The sequence below is a fragment of the Myotis lucifugus genome, unplaced genomic scaffold, assembly GCF_000147115.1.
Source record: "Myotis lucifugus unplaced genomic scaffold, Myoluc2.0 scaffold_20, whole genome shotgun sequence".
NCBI classification, from domain to species: Eukaryota; Metazoa; Chordata; class Mammalia; order Chiroptera; family Vespertilionidae; genus Myotis; species Myotis lucifugus.
Window position 1 is genome coordinate 11894193 of NW_005871068.1, and position 22773 is coordinate 11916965.

General features: G+C 41.8%; 1 protein-coding gene and 1 pseudogene across 1 annotated transcript; one reads left to right on the forward strand and one right to left on the reverse strand.

Annotated features, from left to right (window-relative positions):
* Positions 1 to 18134, forward strand: part of LOC102422248 — a 24437-nt pseudogene extending 6303 nt beyond the window's left edge.
* Positions 18135 to 20888: 2754 nt separating this feature from the next.
* On the reverse strand, positions 20889 to 22506 carry LOC102422542 (protein FAM47E-like). Its single transcript, XM_006085697.1, has 3 exons — positions 22208 to 22506; positions 21856 to 22097; positions 20889 to 21772 (listed from the first exon to the last, which is right to left on the reverse strand). Exons 1-3 carry the CDS (start codon positions 22504 to 22506, stop codon positions 20889 to 20891), a joined length of 1425 nt encoding a protein of 474 aa, XP_006085759.1.
* Between the last annotated feature and the right edge of the window lie 267 nt (positions 22507 to 22773).

Below are 22773 nucleotides of genomic sequence, written 5' to 3' on the forward strand. Positions count from 1 at the left end.
ATTTCTTTATCATAGCATCGAGGGTCTCATTAGTTTTCGAGAGGGGGTGCTCAAGTTTATAGCAAGCCCTCAAAATTGCGATTCTTAGCTCCATATCCTCCATTTCTGTCATGTTTTTTTGTCTCCGCATCTTATATGCTTTCTTGGTGCACCCCCTTGTGGTCTCTGTGCGCAGTCTTGTTCTAGCCAAGCCTTAATTGTTGTAGTTAACACTAGAGGGGTTTGACCACCAGGCCGACTGGCTGTAGGAATCAGCTGTGGAAAACGTCTGTCTTCTGGGGAGGCGCTATTCCAGCCTTTGCCTGAGGCGGTCGGCAAATGGCCGCGCACAGGACTTGGGCGGGGCGGGCTCAACAGGGCGGGGGGAGGGAGCAGCTATGGCTGCTCTCAGTCCGTCTCCCGGGGCTCTGCCTCTCTGTCCCCACAACCGCTGCAAACCTCGGAGGGGCCGTAGCCAGACAGTCCCGCTTCTCCCGTTTGAGTCTGGGTCCCTAGAGACTCGCCCGGATCTGTAGCCCAGAGTCTGAGACTTGCTCCTGATTGAAAACGACAATCGCGCCCTCAGCCGCCAGCCCGCTTTGCGCGCGCACCCTCACCACCTCACCGCCGTACCTTTAAGTTTTCCACACTGCGCCTCCGCTGAGCGTCGGAATGCTGTTGTTTTTGCTTCTAGTTGAAGAGACTCTCCTCAGCCAGCCTTCCCGTGGTTCTGGTTGATGTCCGCTCCGACTTTTAGTTGTATTTTTGAAGTGGTTGTTCGAGGCAGCAAACTCCAGTGTTTACCTATGCCGCCATCTTCGATTCTCCCCTGAGTATGGTACCTCTTAGAAATGGCCCAAGCCATCACCTTAAATACAGCTAAAGACAAAAGAAGGTGTTGAGCGGGTAGGAGGGGATGAAGGGAGACCTGTTATGGGAGATTAGGGGGGTAGAGCAAAGTACAGTAAACAAGGGTAAGGTTGTTATGCAAATTTAGGTCATTGTCTTCTCTATTGATAAGAGTTTCTAAATATTTAGTCATCCTCCTCTTCCTGGTACAGATGGGGAGACACCCTGACAAATGGAGATATCCTTTATAAATTTACAAAAGGGTAACTTCTGCCAGGTTTTCAGAGCTTCTCCTGTGTCTGCTATTTTTTTAAAATATCAGCTCAAGATAATCCTTATTATGAAAAGGCATATTTGGGGGTAGCAAAATCTGCTCCCCTTCACTAACATTTTAATATTTTTCTCTAAAGATGAAAAGGACATTTTCTTTTAAATGAAAACTTAAAGAGTATGGTAATAGTCTCTTCTTTTATGCTTAAATTCTAGGCATTTTTCAAATCCAACTGTGAGCCGTAACTTCCCCTGGAGACTTTTCCATAAATGTCAGCCTTTAATGATCTTTCGCTTTTATAAACTATTAAACTTAGAGTGGTGCAGATTTATAATAGTTTTCTAATAGAATTATTTCTATTCAGTGTATCTCCCCAAATAAGAACTAAGTGTTCTAAAAGTAAAAACTATATAGCTTCTGTTTATTTTGCACTGTATACAACACTTAGAGAAATTCTGAGTCTAATACATATTTGTTGATAAGAGTACTTGGTAGTATAAGAAATTATTCAGATGAGTTGTAAAAACTAATGGCTTCTGAGGACAAAATTCAATGAAGTACTGCCACAGGACTAAAGGGGTGCATTTGTCTGTACTCATCAAAGCATCACAGCCCAATCAAACACAAGCAGGAGTTTATTAGTTGAGGAGATGGCACTCAGCCCAGAGCCTCATGTAAGCTAGTCAAAGACCTGGAGCTCTGATGGATTCCAGGGGAAGGGTTATATGGGGAGGGGTGGGTGGGAGGGACATTAATCACAGTGGCTAAAGGAGTTGGGATTGGTTGTGCTCTCTACTGATTGGTTGGGGCCAGGATAGGGTGTAGTTGATCCTTGTATCAGGTCCTGATATCAGCCAGGGCATTTTTTCTGTCTGGTTTCATGAGGGTGTGGTCCATATGTCACTCAGTTTTTATGGGCCTGGAGCTGAACACAACTAAAGTCAAGATGTTACCTTTAGCTTGACCAAAACTCTATTTCTGTGGTCAACAGACCTGAGGCTTTGTTCTTAAGGCAGTTTGATACAGACCTGAACCTGTTGTCCTAAGGGCTGAATGTTTAAGGAAGGGAATTGGTAGACAGAAAGAAGAAAGGGTCAGGTTCTTACCATAAGCAGTGAGTCACAGGGCCAGGTTGAGTGGGGGGCTGCACAGATGATGCAGGCACACCTGGATCCAGGTGTGCCCTACAGACTCCAACTGGCTCCCTGAGATGTGTAGCCTGTGTCCAGCACTGAGAGGTGAGCTGGGGGCTATGATATCTTTGGACTTCCTGACAGTGGTAGATCCTACATCCTCCCCCTCCCCACTGACCCTGATAGGAAGACAGTTGGGGAGCGCAGGGGGGTCTCCCCATTGGCCATGATGGCACAGGGGGAGGTTCTTACATTGAGTGTGCCAAAAGTTAGAAAGATGAATAGACAGGGCACAAGACGTCAAAAGCTAGCAAGATAATTGGATGGAAAAAATGTCCTCACCTCCATATCCCTATAAGAACCGCTGGCTTGAACAGGAAGGGGAAATGGTCTTTGAGATGGGGATCAAACATTCTCCAAGGTCATGGCACCTGAATAAACCTCTGTCCTTTTGTACCAGCAGCTGTTTCACAGGTTTGCCTTTTGTTGAAGCAAGCAGCCAAACCCACTTGTTCAGTTAGAATGTTAAAAAGTGAAGTTTCTGCGAGGTTACAGTACCTAAGCATTGCAGTATAATTTCACATAACTCTTTCCCATGCATTCCAAGAGTAATTCTGGTGATATTTTAACTTTGTTAAAAATACTACTTGACTTACAAAGCTTTTTTAATGTGCAAAGAATATTTTAGGGCCTTTCGATGTAAATTAGAAATTCATGAACTTCTGTTGTCCATGATCCAGATTTTGCCAATCTACTTGCAAAGGGAAGTGATTTTCACAAAAGCAGGGAAGGCTATCTTTGCTGGAACCAAATGAAAAATATTGATTTGAAGACCCTTAAAGAAAAATTTCAAAGCAGTATGTGAATAGTATTGGAAAATTGTCAGAGCTATTTTTCAAGCTTATATTGAAAAAATAACACCATTTTTTAGATCACAGTGAGGAGGTGAATAAAAGTTGTACGCATTATACATCATTTTTATTTTGATGCATATAAGTAAAGTAAAATATCAAACCTGATTTTTAATTATATTATATTATTTATTAATTATATTATTTTAACTTTAAATACAAAGAAATGAGACTAAATTAAACTCTAATATTTAATAATCATTCTTTTGATGTCTTTATTATGTCTGAAGTATAGGTATCAAGGAGCATATAATATTTCATAGTCAAGTTTTTATGCAGGTTTTACTTAACCAAGCAGTGAGAAATGACAGGCTTCACTGGACTTGATATTTAAATTATCTTTTTAAATAAATATTTTCTATTAGTTGTAAAAGAAATAAAATAAAATAAAGTATCTTAATTTTTAGCCAAAAAATTAATAAGTAAGAAATAAATTATCTTTTTAAAATTCCCAGTGTCTGTGCCAGTTATTATGTGCATAAAATTATATTGAAGTGGCTGGCAAGTGACTGGCATATCAGTTATCTCAAAAATAAAACAAATATTTAGTCCAAATATTTAATACTTAAGTCTTAGATAAATAATTATTATGCAGCTCCAATTTCAATTTATCAAATTAGATATTTTAATCTGAAAATAATTGAAACATATTAAGTGGGGAGTCATGTTTCTAAAAAGAAAATTACCAATGGGAAAACCGTAAATAATTTCTCATTTCAAAGAAAATAGGCTGAGCAATGATTTTTAGAAATACAGAAGAGAACTAAATGTGCAAAATGCATATCTTTTAACTTTGAAATTAAAAGCATCAAATCATTCCTATTTGACTTACAACAGCTTATGCAACTTCCAACTATTTATCAAGTGTTTAACTGTTTTAAAGTTTTGTTTTTCCTATGTAAAAGGCATTTGTTTTTCCTTGCTTGCTAGGGAAAAAAATTTTGCACACAATAGTGCCTTTGGTTACACTGAAAATCTACATAGTTATTTACTAAATGGAAGTCTACTAATTCTGTATGAATTTGCCTTGCCCACGTGAAGAGTTAATAAAAAAAAAATTTGACACCAGGCTTTGTAGTGAAGAAAGATTTGACTATTTTATTATGAATGGCACCACTCAGGAAAATGGGAAAGCTAGTACTCAAAATCCAATCTGCCTGATGTTTTAGACAAGAAGTTCTATAGAGCAAAAATCATGAGTAATCATGAGTAAGGGGTTTGTAGTCCTAGGTCTCACTGATTGGTCCTTGATTAAGTAAGCAGTTAATTTTCATCTTCTGGTCATCAGCTTCACTGATGGCGTCCCCTTGTCTGGTTTCAGCGAGATTGCAGTGGGGTGGCCTTCACTTTGTGGGATGAAAAACATCTTAACAATGCATGTTAATAGGTTATCTTGGTGTGCAGGGGTGGAAGCTATATACATAACTTGTGACTCTAACCCATTGTATGTTATTATTATTTCTGCTGTCTTAGTTTTTTATTTTTTCCAAAGTCTAACAGGCTAAGCAATTTCTATAGTGGTTAGCAGGGTGCTACATGATTTTCTGTCTCGAGTCTTTTAGTCCAAACTGGCTTACAGACCTATTTTGTATTAAAGATATTTTCTGAGGTTATTAATTCTCTCGTTTCACCTATATAATTCAGAAAGGGCCCTTCCCTTGTAAGAGTTCACAGTGAAGCTCTCCTTCCAGAATAAAATGAAATCTACAAAATCCCTTTCCAGTGAAACTATCATCAAAGCAGAGTCTGTCTCCTTTGTTTAAATGCCCATTTCTTTTCGTTGTACTGGATACCTACTCATTTGTTCACTCTTCAAGAACTTGTTTAAATGTTAACTTCCCTGAAGAGATTTGCTAATGATGACCACTCCCTTCTCAGGAATATTATTTCATAATATATATCGGTGGTGTTACAGCACAAAATATTGTGATTTTTCAATTACCTTCCTAAAGGCAAGAGCCATTGTTATTGCTTAACACCACAACTTAGATTTAATAAGTGCTTTTCTTAGGTTTAGAAACAGACCTTGAGAGGAGGAATCCTGTGTATGTGATTTATTAAGGCAGTGCTTCCAACCCAGGGGAAACTGGTAAGAGAGTAGGGCAAGCAGGACAGGCAAAGGGAGGAAGTCAAGCAAGAACGTGATTTCAGAGAAGTACCTGTGGAAGGTAATACTTCAACCTGATCCCATAGGGTAACTCAGGAGTGAAAGTTGAGCCTCAGGGTTATCTTGACCCAAGAGAAGAAAACAGGTTTTCATGTTCTGTCAGTCAAACAGACTATAAATCCCCATGTACTTCCAGCTTTGTGTGTGAACTAAAGCAGAGGCACAAGTAGCCCAAGGGAAATCCTGTGGAAAATACCCAGATTTGCTGGCTGTTGGAAGCAAAAGAATACCGAAGAGTACAAAGGTACACATGTACATGTTAAAAAGGAATCTGAGGGATCTGGGCTTATAATCAGAGGGTTTTAAGGAGTTGCAAGGAACATGTATTCAAAAACACTGGTGGGGTGAGTTTGATTGGAGAGTTTTGGAAATTGACCCTTCATGGTAAGAGGCTTCAGCACCGGATCTTCCTGCACAGGAGACCCTTTGCTCCCGAAAGCGTTCCTGTGTTAAAGTTTCCATCATGTCCTGATCCTTTGGTCCTGTGGGGAGCTGTGAGACTCGGTGAGACTTTGGTTCAGGGAGCAGCTGGAGGACAGAGGTGGCACGTGTGCAGTGCTGTCTCCATAAAATAACTCAAGGGATGTATTAATCACCAATCAGCTTTAAGGGAACAGAACCAGTTTAAGCTGGTCAGTATGAATTTTGTGCTGTTTCAATTGTTTAGACTGTTAATAGATCTGGGCCTGAATTTTGCCTCTGTCATTATTGGAAGAATCATGTTACACAAGTCATTTCACCTAAACTTTAGTTCCTTCATGTATAAAATAAAAATAATCATAATAATCCAACTGGCAACATTCTATGAGCATTCAGTGAGACAATCCTTGTAAACACCTACCTACAGAGCTTAACAAACAGGAAAAGGGGATTGCAGCACATTTTTAGTACTCAGGCCTCTAACATTTTTTTTCTAACAGGAGGAACTTTATCCTTCCAGCCTTAGTAACCTGGGCATAACAGTCTACACATTTTGCCACACAATAGGATACTAATCAGATTTTCCTGTTCATTTAGTATGTCAATTCAGAGCCTCTAGGAAGTAGGTGGCATGATGGAGTAAGGAGTATGAGATTTATTGGGATGTGACTAAGACTCTCCTTGACCAAACTTTAGATAGGCCCCTCTGAGCCCTCTTTTCATCTAGGCCTCATTCTTGGATCTTGTCTTTGACCTGCCCAGCCCAGTTTTTAAAAAATATATTTTTATTGATTTCAGAGAGGAAGGGAGAGGGAGAGGGAGATAGAAACATCAATGATGAGAGAGAATCATTGATTGGCTGCCTCCTGCATGCCCCACACTGGGGATCAAGCCCACAACCCAGGCATGTGCCCTGATCAGGAATCGAACCATGACCTCCTGGTTCATAGGTTGATACTCAACAACTGAGCCATGCCAGCCAGGCCCAGCCCAGTTTTAGTACGAATTCTGTTAAGTCTGTTTAGTGAGATTCCTCCCTTTCTTGATATCTGATCACCCTGGCTTGTCATCAGCAAGAATCCTATTAAATCAATTTTGCAAGAACCCTCCTACCCCCAATGTCTCCTCTTAGTAATTTTTCACCCACTGACTCCCCTTATTCTGCTCATTGTCTTTAAATCATTGCTGTATGTATAGTTGAGTCCAATATCCACCCCTGTTGTGATAGTGTTGATATCTATTACAGAGATTCAGAATAAAGTCTTTGTTACCATTTTAACAATTTTCAGAATTTTTTATTCACAGGTGAAACCTATGTAAGATAAGGGGTGAGAGCAGGAGTGGGCAGCAAAAGCCTTCAGACCATGATACGGGTATGATACCTGAGAAGGTAGAGGGGGAGAGAGCCTCAGATCACAGTGCAACTCTGAGAAAGTCTAAAAATTCCAACAGAAAGCCCCAGAATAAAGATTATCCATAGAGGAGACATTGCATTGGGCAGAAATGCTTAGTCACTGGCAGAAGAGGGGAGGGGAAGTTTCCTAGGGAAAGTATCCTTGATTCAAATGTCTACAGCAAATCCTGAATCCTGAAGGCACTGGAGCTGGAGGATCTCTAAACTAACTGTACTCTCCACAGCAGCTTCTCTCTTCAAGGGAGATCTAAGCAGCTGCCACAACTAGACAGATGCTCATACTTTGTGTTCATGTGACAGTGTAATATAATTGAAAGCAATGCATTTTGTGTCTGTCCCTTACTAGCTGTGTGATCATGAAAAAGTAACTAAAACTTTCTGAGCTCAGATAAAATATATGACGATGGCTGTTTCTGGATAATCATGACAGCTGTGGTTATTCACTTGAGTTTGAGGCCATCGATTCTAACAATGGAGCTATTACCATTTATTTTATTTTCTCCTTTCTTCATTTTCAAGGCTTGACTCTTTCACATGTTCATAAAATCTTCATATACCTGTTTTGAAATTAATTGCTCTTTTGTTCTTTTTTCTCTATTTCCCCACATTTAGTTTATGCTAATATTAATGGCTAATAACTTGCATCAGTCAAAAGAGGTTAGTTTATGTTGCAGTGACAAACATCATGAATATCTCAGTGGCTCAGTAATTCCATGTACCCATCAAGGGTTAGATGCAACTCTGCTTTACATTGAGGGAGAAGCCTAGGTCTGGAATAGTGTTGGTCATTGTGGCAGAGGGGAAAAGAAGATATGATGAACCACCCAGTCAGTCTTAAAATCTATGCTAAAAAGTGACAGATACAATTTGGCCAAAGCAAATCATATGGCTAAACCTTATGTCAGCAGAGCAGAGTACATAATCATTTTCTAGAATTTTTCATTAATAAAGTCTACTACATAGCTCCAGTTTTCACATTTTCAACCTAGGATTTGAATGTCATTTTTTCCTCACAATGTATATTCTGGTATTAGTACTTCAGTTTGTATAGTCAACAGAAACTAAGAAATTAAGTGCAGGTGTCTCCATTAAGAACTCCTTCTGAAACTCCTTACTTGAATTCTATAATGTGTTTGCCTTCTTATCACTGCAGTACCTTAGCAAGTATATTCTAAGGATATCATGGGCTTTGTATGAAGTACATTAATCATTCATGCTATTTTGATTGGTTTCTTCTCTTCTTTTTGCACAATATAGCAGCCAATCAAGGTCACTACTGTAAGATTTATCACAAAATATCTTACTGACAAGTGATTTCTCTCCTTCTAGAATCTTACTGTGATACATTAGCCTTTGGGTTTTTATTGCTCTTTTTTTAAGAGAAAAATATAGTACTCTATCTGTCCTAATTCTTTGACAACCAGGCATTCATTGTAAGAGGAAATCCAGAGGGGATGAATTTTTTTATGTTCTAACATTTCCCTAGTCATGAATATGAAATAAATCAATAAAGCCGATGGGTTAATTCAGAGCATTAACTGGTCCCAACAATGATTGCCATTGATATTGTTTTAGTTAGAAGTGTACTAAAATTTTGAATCTATAGTAATATGTGTTTGCATCTCTTCCTGGACTGGTCTCTCCCCATTTTTCATTAAAATGAGTTTGTAATTCCATGGTTATCTTGAGTATAGAATGCTAATTTACTGAAATAGTGGAGAATTTTTAAAATTCCAAAGATTAATTTATATCATATTATGCACTTTTTTCTGTTAATGTGTTTTGTTGGAAAAGTATATAAATTAAAAATTTGTTATACAAATCAAGTATTTAACTTATTAAAAAGATTGCTTTTTCTTAATACTAGCTGTCACCTCCTGGTACTTTTAATTTGGAGATCTGGCTTTCCAATTCTGACTTTTATTTTGTCTTCTGTTACAACTATAACTGTGCACCAAGATACCCTAGGACCCTAAGAGAAGTTTTAAATTTTCAAAAGAAGTCCAACAACATCTATCAGACACGGTAAAAACTAATAAGACAAAGTAGTTCACAGATTTTTCATTAGATCATATAAAATTCCCATTGATTATATCATGGGGGCAAAAATACTTTTCCTCCCACCTTCTAAGTATTTCTAGCTGGGCTATTAATCAAATGAACAGAAATAGATTAACAAGGGGGAATAAAATTTTAATATGTGTGCATGGGGAATTCACATAAGCATGAAAATTCCAATGACAGTGAGGCAAAATTGGGTATATATGTCATTTTGGACAAAGGAGAATGGCAAGGAATAGCAGGGATCTGAGATTTCAAAGGGACTGGGAAATTTACATGTAGTTGAGGAAGAACAGAATATACATGGCAGGCAAATTTTTGTTAGGCAACCCCAATAACAATTAGACACAGTGGGGTGATCTAGTTAACAGACCCCTGCTTTCCACCTTCCTATCTACCATACTTAATTCAAATTAGGCTAAGGTGAGTAAGTTAAGATTTCCTTCCTGGAACAGGTCTTTATCTGAAGCTCTTGAGCAGGAAAGGGAGATGGTTCTTTCTGAGCCTTTTACGTCTTAATAACCAGCTTAAAATCAATATTGCATAAGAAAAAACTTTGATGTCCTTCAATATCATATCTTTGTGAAGCTGGATTTTGGTAGTTGCTCTGATAAAAAGCAAGTACTGTAAAAAATCAATGCAGATCAAGAAATGAGGGTGATGGTATCCAAATGGATTCCAAGGTTTGAGGTATGCAGTGTGCAAAGGCAAATACATCTTATGGTTATTTATACGTTAAATCAAAGTTTTAGTTTTCTTCCAATTTATATATTTGTATATATATGAATATATATATACACACTATATATATATATATCTTCCTAATGGCTTCTACTAAATCATTAGCACAAAAATACCTAGTAAGTTGTTTGAACCTAAAAACTCAATAAATAGAACTCTTACATATTTATTTTGGCCTAGGATCCCACATGAAAATATTATTGAAACACTATGAGCATCTGGGGTGAGAAACTTAAGGAACCTCTCAATTATATATATATATATATATATATATATATATATATATATATATATATATATATATTATCTCCAATGTAATCCTATATAATAAAAGCCTAATATGCTAAGTGTTCAGTTGTCCGGTCATCTGTTCAACCAATCAAAGCACAATATGCTAATGAGATGCTAAGGCTATTCAACCACTTGCTATGATGTGCAGTGACCACCAGGGGGCAGACACTTCTACCTGACTGGTAAGTTAGCTTGCTGCTGGGTCTAGTAGATAAGGACTGAGCCAGACAGGCTGGATATGCCCTGTAGCCCTCCCGCGGTCCCTCCCACACCAGTGGGGTCCCTTAGCCTGGCCTGTGCCCTCTCACAATCTGGGCTGAGGGATGCCCCCCAGGTGCACAAATTTTGTGCACCAGGCCTCTAGTATTTAAATACAGGTGACGTTGTGGCTGCAAAATTATTTTTAATTTACTCAAAAGTATAGTTGATGTGGATTTATAAATTTATATAGCCCTGGCCAGTGTGTCTCAGTTGCTTATTGTCCTATGCATCCAAAGTTTGCAGGTTTGATTCCTGGTCAGGGTCCCTGCCCAGGTTTGGGGATTGATCCCCAGTAGGGGGCATGCAAGGGGCAGCTGATCGATGTTTTGCTCTTATACCCATGTTTCTCTCTCTCCCCCTCTCTTCCTCTCTCTCTAAAAATCAATAAAAATACTTTAAAAATGAAACATTAAAAAAATATAGTGTTGTGTTGAATACCTTGCATCCTCAATGAATCTATAAAAGAAACTGCTGTTGCATCTTCATTCCATCTAATAATATAACCATACATGTTTACAATAAAAATATTCATACATATGTTAGGTTGATGCCAAGAGGAACTAGGCTGAATGAAATTAAAAGCAAGGGCTGAGGCCAAAGTGGTGTCAGCAAGCAAGAGCAGGAAGGACAGGGTATTTATATGTCTCTTATGTGGGTCTGGTTGAACAGTTAAGCCAGATGCAGGTGCAGGTAGTTGTGGGAAGCAGGGTCTAGAGTTGCTCTTCTTGGCTGCTTATCTGTCTTTTATGACACCTGACATGAGAATAACAGGAAAACTGCAGAGAGGACAGGAACCCTAAGTAGGGCACAATGAAAAAGTGCTGAGCACAGGAGAGAAACTGAGTTCAGGGGAAAGGTAAAGGATATGCCTAACAACATATTTATGAATTCTGGTTTATTAATCCTTGTTTGATGAGTTATTTAAAATAGGTTATTTTGATCAGTGTAGTAGACATTGATGATTGCTTTCCCTGGAATCTACCTGTTTCCCATTATCACCAATACTACTACCACTCCTATGACACACACACACACACACACACACACACACACACACACACACATATTGCTCTAATAAGTAAATATTCTTAAACTGTGCAAATCCTCTTTGGTAGAGAAAAATATTTTTAAACAATTAATTTAATATTTCCCTATCACAAGTATATAATAGAAAAAAAACCATTATGATCATTTAAATTAATGATTCTCAAATGTGACTGCACGTGCCCATGGCCAACCCTGGATATATGCATTTATTTGTCTGTATCCAGGTCCAGGCATTATTAGCAACTCTCCAGGTGATTCTAAAAATGGAGTTAGGATTAAGTAACTCCATTTTATGTGATGCTACTTGGAGAGCCTAACTTTGTTCCTGCTACCTACTTTTTCTTTATCCTTCCCTGCCAGTGTTCTGCCATAGGAATAATAAGACAGATACTTTTATCCTGTTTTGATTCACTGTACTGAAAGTCAAACTGCAGCAACATGTTGTACTCTTTCAAGAACTGATGCTAAAATAACCCTATTTTTTTTCTTTCTATATCTTATTTCAATAAGTCACCAACCATCAAGCATCTCCTGTGGATTTTCTGGCTTTTATAAGTCAATGCTTTACAAAACACCAGGTTACTTTCTTAGCTGGGTTGAAGGGCCTCAGTATGAAATCTATTGGGAGGTGTGAGAATGGATTTAGCCATAAACCGTAATTTAAGTAATTTTCCTTGTTATGTCCATGAAGTAACGATGATTGTATGATTGCTTCCTCCCGTATTTCCTTCCATGCTCTTAAAGTGCTAAGCATTACTAATCAAAAGCAGGTAAATTTGTTTCAGTGAAACTGCCAGTTGTTTATTCTCAAGCAAATTACAACAGAAGGTTTGTTACAAAATGTAACATCTGTGCTTTACTAAAAAAGAAGGTAGGAGAACCATGACTGTTTATAGCTCAGATTATTGGCATGTTGTTTTATTTTTGACTTTAATAATGCTTTCTTACTAGCTTTCCCAAATTGCAGGAATCTCCAGAAGTGAAATAAACTCTGGAGTCATAGTATTATATCTCATTATAATAAGGAGAAACTAGCAGCCTTCAAAATAATTTTGTTCCTGCTTTTGTGAGATTCAATAGAGATTTTCTGGATACAGTGGAAACAGGATATACTCTCATTTTCTTGTGATCTGAAACATATACAATAGTACCTGCTGCTTCCATTTTCTTACACTGAACAATGTCAAGAACAGCACTCTTGGGCATATTAACATCATTTGCAAATTGTTGAAGACAAAGATCATAGTTGAGTGTACATTTCCTGAAATGCATTGTCATTAGGAGTTAGGCTTATTAAATCACTTCCTGTTACATAAATGAAATTCCTGGGTCTTCTATATGAATATTGTGAAAACCTAACATAAAATACTGAACCATATTGTTCCTGGTTTCTTCAATAATTGGCCCAAGTCCTTTATCCAGAATTGGGAAATGTAAATAAAATGTAGACTTTTATAGAACCAACATCTAGGATATTAGCTAAATTTATTTAGTTCTCAAAGAAAGCATAAAAATGCATCTAAAATCCTACTTCATGTGACAAAGTGTTGCTAGATTTAATTGAGAACTTTTCCCTATTATATTGTGGCATCAATGCAGCTATCTGATACAAGTGGTGATTGGGGTGAAAGCCTTGACTCGTCATTTTCTACCTTCTGAAAGTTGTTATCTGATTCGAAGAGAAAAACATGTCTTGGAGAAAGAAATGAAACTGGACACAATGGGTCTAAGGCCGCTTGTCACTACTTGAGCCAAATTAAGCAGAGACAAGGTTGAATCATATTTGAGCATTTTTTCAAATAATGCCGGCAGTATGGGGAGAGCAGTTGGTCACCCTGGAAATTCTGTTCTGACTCCCCACGCCTGTTGGCTGATTATGTATGGGCATCAGAGAAGATAGCTACGTGCAGCTGTGAGCTACAAGTGTATCAGGCGAAGGGGAGGAGAGGGTCTGCAGTCTGGCCTTCAGGAGCTCAAAGTCTGATAACAAGGTGGCTAATCTTCTATGATGTTACAAACAGCTCAGGCCCTTCCTGGAACTGGAGAATGTTTAGTTCCTGGAAAACTCCTGGAGGGGGTCAGGGTCCGAGCACAGCAACCAAATCAAAGCATGTCCTGTCCTTGGTCTGTTCTCGAAATGTATTTCTTTCCTGAGTAATGGACCCATTGAGGCTTCTTATCTTTTTACAGCCTTGTTTCATCCTCCAGTTTCCCAGGGTCTGTAAGAAAACTTCTTATCTATAGTTCATAAGGTGAATAATTATTAAACAACTGTAGCTCTATTCTTATTTTGTGCCCTTCCCCACTATCAGAACTACAGAAAATATACACTTGAAAGACTCAGTGAAAATGGCATCTGCAGCCAGCAAGTTGCTCTTCTCATATGACAGTCAGAACTCAGCTCTTTTCATCAGCATCCAGTTTTAATGTGTTTGCAGCAACCCAAACAACAATAAACAAATGGGAAAGTAAAGGAAACATACCATTTAGAAATAGACATCTCATTTAATTATCATGTAATCAGAGGAGTCAAAAGCCAATTTCACTCAATGAAGAAAAAGTGGATATGCAACTTTTATAGCCTATGACACTATTACTGGAGAAGAAAAGAGGTTGTTAAAATGATTACACATGTGAAGTTACTACTTTCTCTAATGGGAGCTTACAATATTTTCAGGGTTCAGAGAAAACACAAAAAGAAAACACAAATTTTTCAATAAGTAAAATTAGAAGCGCCTCTTATATAGCAACTAGTGGCCCGGTGCACACAATTCATGCACAGGGGGTTCCCTCAAAGCAGTCTGCACCCTCTCCAATCAGGGACCCCTTGGGGGATGTCAGACATCCCTCTCACAATCTGGGACCGATGGCTCCTAATCACTCACCTGCCTGCCTGCCTGATCACCCCTAACTGCCTCTGCCTGCCTGCCTGATTTCCCCTAATTGCCCTCCCTTGCTGGCCTGATCTCACCCCCAACTGCCCTCCCCTGGCAGCCTGCTCTTGCCCCCAACTGCCCTCCCCTGTTGGCCTGATCTCACTCCCAACAGCCCTCCCCTCCCAGCCTGGTTGCCCCCAACTGCCCTCCCCTGCTGGCCTGATCACCCCTAACTGCCTCTGCCTGCCTGATCATCCCTAACTGCCCTCCCCTGCTCGCCTGGTTGCCCCCAACTGCCCTCCCCTGCCGGCCTGATCACCCCTAACGGCCTCTGCCTTGGCCCCCAGCACCATGGCTTTGTCCGGAAGGAAGTTGGATGTCTGGAAGATGGCCGGTCAACCTGGTCCAATTACCATATTACCCTTTTATAGTATGGATAGATTATATAGGATAGGATTGCTTAAATGGGGGGGTCTTTTTCATCAGGAGGAGATGACCTTGGCAGACGAAAATACATAATCCCTATATCTGGACTGATAACCAGCCATATGCACTATACTACCAAACCAGTTATTAAAAAATTGAACTGCTTTCTTACACCTTACACCAAACAGCTGTTGCCCTTAAAACCCCTGCTCAGCCCCCACCTTAGGTTCTGCCTTTGCAATTCACCCAGAGTAGGTTCTGATTGGTCGGTTTCAATGCCAGTCAGCATCTCCGGGCCTATCAATGGGCCTGATCACAGAGGTGAGGCTGATCAGCAGCCCCAACAGAGGCCTGAGAGAAAGAGAGGCCTGGCTGCTGTCCAGGCCCCAAGAGAAAGAGAGAGGGAAAGGCTGATCAAGAGCTGCCACAGAGGCTACGAATCAGATCCTGTTTCTCTCTCCAGGCCTCTCTATGGGCCTGATCCATAGCCCCCTGGGCAGTCAGTGCTGAGTTGTGGTGCCCACAGCAGCAGCAGTCAGTGCTGGGTCACCAGGGCAACCCAGCACTGACTGCAGGACTGACTTCTGGTCGGTTGAGTCTTCGGTTGTTTTGGATGTTATGGACCCTGGGTTTTTATATATTAGGATAAACTGAAGATGCTTATAACAAATTTTCAATCAAGGATTTAAAGGCCCTCTAGCCTTAGCCAGTTTTGCTCACTGGATAGAGAATCAGCCTGCAGAAGGAAGGATCCTGCATTCAATTCTGGTCAAGATCACATGGTGGGTTGCAGGCTCAATCCCCACTAGGAGGCATGCAAGAAGCAGCTGATCAATGATTCTCTCTCATCATTGATGTTTCTATCTATCTCTCCCTCTCCCTTCCTCTCTAAAATCAATAAAAAATATATTAAATAATAATAATAATAAAGGCTCTCTAAATTGTCCTTGGGGTATTTATGTTGTTATAGTTTATGAGAAAAACATAGCATACATGCAAAGAACAAAAAATGTTGCATATGCAAATGCATTACTGATATTTTAAAATATCCAATTAACAAGTTTCACATTTTATTTTCTTTCCAAAATGTATTTCTTTCCAAAGTATTACAGATGTTTCTTTTGTATGTTTGTGTTTTTTTCCCATTGAACCCTCCATTCCATATCCACCTCTTCAAGGCCTTCACCACTATATTATCTATGTACATTGGGTTATTTACTAGTATATATGCATAGAAGTTCCCTGGTTAATCATTCCTATCCACCCTCCAACTCCTGCTTTTCCTCTGAAATCCCTCACTCTGTTCCATGCTGCTTCGTCTCTGCTTTTATTTTATTCATCAGTTTATTTTTTCATTAGATTCCACATATGAGTAAGAACATGAGATACTTACCTTTCTCTGACTGGCTTATTTTGCTTAGCATTATACTGTCTAGATCTATCCAAGCTGTTGCAAATGGTAAGAGTTCTTTCTTTATTACTGCCACATAGCATTTTATTGTGTAAACGTACCACAGCGTTTTTATCCACTCATCTGCTGATGGGCACTTGAGACAAATGGCAGTTCCATATTTAATTTTTTGAGGAAACTCCATAATGGCTGCACAAGAATGCATTTCCACCAGCAGTGTACTTGGGTTGCCATTTCTTCACATCCTCGCCAAAATATTCTGTGAAGCATCTACCTGTAACCACAGGATCAGAACATGGTTAAACTGGAATATGAACTTATTTCTACCTGGCTCCAAAGGTTGTGTTTTAATACTCTTTTAAAATATTTTTTCTTGATTTCAGAGACAGGAAGAAGGATTGAGACACAATCCAGACATGTGCCTTGACTTGAAATTAAACCATAACCGGTATTTCATGGGTAGATGCTTAACTACTGAGCCGGAAGGGGAAGATTACCAAAGAAGAGCCCTGCTGCACAGAGATTTCAGTTACTCCACTGGCCACCTCTTCAGTGTCCCGCACAGCCCAGGATGAAATTAATTCTGCAGTGAAGAGGCTGTTATTGCTAAAAATGAGCTAAAACATGGCCACCGGGGAGAACTACAAGGCCACTGCCTTCCAGAGAACCTTGTACCTGGGTTAGTGGCCCCGGTGCCATGGAAGCTGAAGTGGATTTTGTGGACCCCTGAACTGTACAGAGGAACAGTGCAAATGGCATTGACTATGTCAAGCTTATTGTTCTGTTTGGCAGCAGTAACATTGACCAAGAGCTGATAAACAGAATAGAGAGAGCCAGGGGCCAGAGACCACACCGCTTCCGGCACAGATGCACCTTCTTCTCACACAAAGACATGAACCAAGTCCTCGATGCCTGTGAAAACAAGAAGCTGTTTCGCCTGTATATGGGCAGGGGCCCCTCTTCCAACGCCATGCATGTAGGCCACCACATCCCATTCATTTTCACAAAGTGGCTGCGGTACATGTTTAATGTGCTCTTGCTCATCCAGATGACCGATGACTAGAAGTACCTGTGGAAGACCTGACCCTGGACCAGGCCTATGGCTACGCCATGGAAAACACCAAGGACATCATCACCTGCGGCTTTGACATCAACAAGCCCATCTTCTCTGACCTCGACTACCTGGGGGTGAGCCCAGACTTCTACAAGAACATGGTGAAGATCAGAAGCACATGAACTTCAACCAAGTGAAAGGCATTTTTGGCTTTTCAGACAGTGACTTCAAGGGGAAGATCAGCTTTCCTACCATCCAGGTTTCTCCCTCCTTCAGCAACTCATTCCCACAGAACTTTGGGGGCAAGATGGACGTCCAGGACCTCATCTCCTGTGCCTTCAACCAGGATCCTTACTTCAGGATCCTTACAAGATATGTCACACCCAGGATCTGCTATCCTAAACCATCCTGCTACACTCGACCTTCTTCCCCTCCCTGCAGGGGACTCAGACCCAAAGGAGTGCCAGCAACCCCAACTCCCCCATCTTCCTCACAGACACAGTCAAGCAGAGCAATCCAAGGTCAACAAGCATGCATTTTCTGGAGGGAGAGACACCATCGAGGAGCACAGGCAGTTTGGGGGAAACTGCCACGGGGACATGTCCTTCATGTACATGACCTTCTTCCTCGAGGATGAGGAAAAGCTGGAGCAGATCAGGAAGGATTACAGCAGTGGAGCCATGCTCACCTGGGAGCTCAGGAAGGAGCTCCTGCAGGACCTGCAGCCCCTCCTTGCGGAGCACCAGGCCAGGTGCAAGGAGGCCAGGGAGGAGATAGTCAGTGTTCTTGACCCCCAGGAAGCTGTCCTATGACTTTCAATAACACCCATTTTATATCTGCACAGAAAGAACCATAATTTACCCAGAGGCTCTGTCACATGGCTTCCGGTTCCTGGTGTCTGTAACCCTGTGTGTCTGTCCTTACTGTTTCTCCCTGTGTCATCCTTTCCAAACAAACCTTGTGAGCTGCCTGCTCCGCCCCAAGGAGGACTTCCATTGGAAAACATCCAACCTTTCCACACAGACCCTTAAAGCCTGCTGGTTAGAGAGCCTGTGGTCTAGGTGTACATTTCAGGAAGTTTAATGGGCACAGGCCTATTTCAGCCCATCCCCCCAAAAAGCAAACAGAAATGCTAGCTGTGCTTTTGACTGAGAGATCTCCCAGCTTGAAAGCTGCTTTTCACACTGAGTATTGGCCCCAGGTGGCCGCTTTTATTAAGTTGAATCTGTGGGAGAAACTTTCCAGCTCACTTCCTGAAATCCAGACCTCATGTGTTCTCCTGGAAACTCTGCCCTTCCCTGAGCCTCCCCATGCTGCTTCCAGGGACTGGCCCTGAGCACAGGCACTGTGCCCCCACCCTGTGGCAGCTGAGGGGAATGGGTGTCCTTTGTAGATAGGTTTGTCCGGACACTTGATTGGTTCAGAGGCCTACAAGGAGCAGTGCCCTACTGGTGTCCTGGGTTGTAGAGAGCAAGCAGCAGCCCCAGGCACCAAGAAAAACATTCAGTCTTGTAACCTGCGTAGTCTGGGAAACCAAAAAATATTCTGGGAAAGCCTCCATGGAGGTTTAGGGTCCACTCCTGAGCACTATACCCTAAATAAACTTCATTTGGTCCCATGGGGGGTGAGTGTGGGGGTGGAGTAAGTATATGACATCCAAAGCATGTTTCTTGGCCAACCCACCTTTGTGAACATCCCATTGAATTAATTAGCCATTTCAGTGGGAAAAAAGTTAGTCTGTCTTTATCATTTTCAGGCTGCCTTCCTCACATTTAACACCCACATTTTTGGAGTCATGGGGAATCTCTGCATGACATCATGTGACGAGACATGACAAGAAGCAGGGACTATAAGATATGATGATTTGCCTCAGGAATTTTTGACCCTAAGAATATTGAAATTAATAGGAAGATTTGAAAAGGGTTCAAAAAGGTCTAACTAAATACTTATTTTTTTAAAAAATATTTCACTTTATTCTATTCCATAGATGAGCGTATATTATCTTCTGTTCAGCTAAAGAGTGGCATCATTGATTTAATATATGTCTGAATATATTTTTCTTCTAGATTAGGGGGACAGTAAATTTTACTGTAAAAATTCAGATAGGAAATATTTTAGGCTTGTAGGCCATACAATCTCTGTGACAAATTCTCATGTTTTAGTGCAAAGGTAGCCATAGACAATTCACAAACAATACATAAAGTTACTTTGGCTACTGGTTACAAGTTCTGCTTAACAAAATAATTGTCATAGTGCATTATAAATTGAATATTATTGGAGCAATACAGTTCTTTCATTCTGCACAATTATTTTGAGATTCATCCCATGCAGTAGCTGGCATAATTTTTTTTTTTCTAAATATACTAGAGGCCTGGTGGAAGAAATTCATGCACAGGTACAGTCCCGAGGCCTGGCCTGTGATCAGGGCCATCTCCCTCGGCTGCCCTGAGCCAGCCCCATTCCACGCTGCCACCCACCCCCAGTTCCCGGTTTGCCATCGGGTAATCAGAGCCTGCCGGCCAGGGGAAAGAACTGAGAGGTCAGCCATTCTGTCTGCTCGCCGGTCCTGCCCCCGACGTGGTTGGCCTCTGTGTGTGGGGCGACTGGTGGGGTGGGGGCCTTGGACTGGCGCCACCTGCATACCCGCCACCCACCCCCGGTTCCCCTTTTGCCATTGGGATATTGGAGCCTGCAGGCCAGGGAAAAAACTTAGATGTGGTCAGTGCGCCTCATAGTGAATGGCTGAGTAGTCATTCTGGTTGTTCCACCATTAGGGTCAATTTGCATATTACCCTTTTATTATATAGGATAGAGGCCCAGAACACAGGTGGGCTGGCCAACCTGCCCTGATGGGGGCCTCAATTGGGGTGGGGGGTCTCCACCAGGGGGTGAGGCTGGCTGGGGTGAGGGGCCATGGGTGGTTTTCAGGCTGGCCACTACCTGACCAGGGTGGGATCCCCTCTGGGGGTGGGGCTGGCCAGGACAAGGGGCAGCAGTAGTTCTGGTCTCTGGTTGTTTTGGTTGTTCTGACATTTTGGTCTCTGGAATTTTATTATATAGGATTTTTACTGATTTTCAGAGAAGGAGAGGAAGAGAGAGAAATATCAATGTTGAGAGAGAATCATTAATCAGCTGCATCCTGCATGCACCACCACTCAGTATCGAGCCTGCACCCCAGGCATATGCCCTCACCTGGAATGGAACCATGACCTCCTGGTTCACAGGTCAATGCTCAACCACTGAGCCACATTGGCTGGGCAACAAGATGCTTTTTAAGTAATTCTTTCATTTATAGTTACGTTTAATAAATAATTAAAATAAAAATATAATACTCCTAATGCAATAAAAACCAAGAGGAGTATATGTAAATATTGACTTCATAGTTGGTAAAATACATAACACATTGATGAACCCAAGCAGAAGCTTATTTAGAAATTTTTATTAGCACTAGGTGTTAAATTTATAGATGTTGTGGAATCAAATTGTCCATACACAGTGAGGCACTCATGGTGAATTCTGACTCATGTTAAAATGAGAGAGACACACTAGCCAAGTGAGTAGTAAATAGAAAATTGTCTAATCCTCTTTATTCCCTGAGTCCTCCTCTTTGGGTTTGAAGAGGATTACTCGGTGTATAGGAGTCTTCACAGACTCATATGTCCATCCCTTCCTTAAAAACATCTTCTCAGTCACAACTGGCATCTTGTAGCCCTTGCTTACAATGAAATCTTTGAAGGCAATTGGTCCATAAGGTTCATCAATAATGTCTGGTTCAAGATGCCTTCCATAGGTCCAATGTTCCTTGTCAGGGACGACTTTAGGGTCAGGCAAAGGCTGGTCATTGACCAGCTTTTTCCAGCATTTGGGGTCCAGGTACCATGCTCCATACCTTATCTTCTCCCTTTTGGGTTTATAAGGGTCTTCAGGTTTTCGGAGTTTTCTTCCCCAGTTACCTTCCTGCAGGGAGAATTTTCTCTGCTGTATGTCATCTAGCTGTTTGCAGGGCCTTATATTCAAAGGAAGCTGGCTTATTTTCTTTATTTTGACTGCATTATTGGTGAGTGGGACCTCAAAGTCAATTTCAAACTTTTTCAAGATATACTCTTCATCAATGCCTATGTCTCCAAAATTATCATCGATCCATCTGCAGAATTCACGAACTCTTCTTCTTGATTGTTGGAGCCCAGGAACTTTGGGGATATCCTTTGTGCATGCTGCATTTGTCTCTTCCTCAGGAAACAAACTGAATAAATATGACTGGAGACTCTCCTTGGCCATTTCCAGGTGGGCTTTGTTTTCAGGTTCCAGGTTGACCTCCTCGGAGGTTCCAGTTTGAGCTTCCAGGGAGATTCGAGGTTGACGGCCTGGGGAGGTTCCAGGTTGAGCTTCCAGGGAGATTCGGGGTGGACTGCCTCGGGAGGTCCTAGGTTCACTGCCTGGGGAGGCTCCAGGTTCACTGCCTGGGGAGGTTCCAGGTTGAGCTCCTCAGGATGTTCTTCACACAGGTGTGTGGGGGTCTTCTTTCTTTCCTTGGTGCCCTCACAATACGCCCACGTGTCCTCCAGCTCCCTGTCAGGATCTACCACTTCCAGGACCTTGAGCATGAGGTCTGGAGGGAGAGCTGCCTCCAGATTCGGGCAGTTCGCCAAGGGATGCTTGGTCAGGCTGGCTTCAATGTTCTCTACAAAGGCCTTCCGTGCTCGCTGGGCTGGCGAGAGCTTGGAACACAGGTCCGCTCCCTTGGGCGGCTGCCTGTGAATCTTTTTGGGCGGAGGGCGGGGAATTCTATGAGCAACCATGGGGAGAAAGCCCTCCCGAGGCCACGAGTGATCACATCTTCAGGAGATGGACAGCCCGTTCTGAAGTCGTCCAGTCCCTCCTTCACAAATACCCACCGCCTGCTGTCCATGGAGGTGGGGCACTTCCCAAGCTTGTTGTTCTGCCTGGAGAGATAGCGGGAAGGCAACCTGTCCCTGTCCTTGAACCAGGGTTTACATTTCATGCCCAGGGGCAAGGGCTCCAGGGGCCCCGGCCCTAGCAGCCACTTCTTGTTGAGCTCTGGCTTCTTGTACAGCTTCGGCCCTGACTGCCATGGTTTGATCAGCCCCGACTCTATGAGCTCCTTCTTCCTCAGGTCCGACTTTAACAGCCACCCCTTGTGGGGCTCCGGTAAGGGCCACTGCTGGCCCGCCATGGCGCCCTTGGCCCAGGGCACCCAGGGGCCTCAGGGGTTTGTTGTCCCAGCCACCCAGTTGCTAGGAGACCATTGCCAGGTGCTGCAGCATTCTTATTCTTTCCCGAGGGGGTCAGCATGCACCCCTGCACAGCCTGCATTGTCCCGGGATGGCCTGCAAGGTTGCATTCTTGCTTGTGATAGAGAACTGTTCCCGTGTATGGGCACACCACAGGTCAGTTGCCCATTCATCTTTTGATGGACTTTTGGATTGATTTCAGTTTGAGG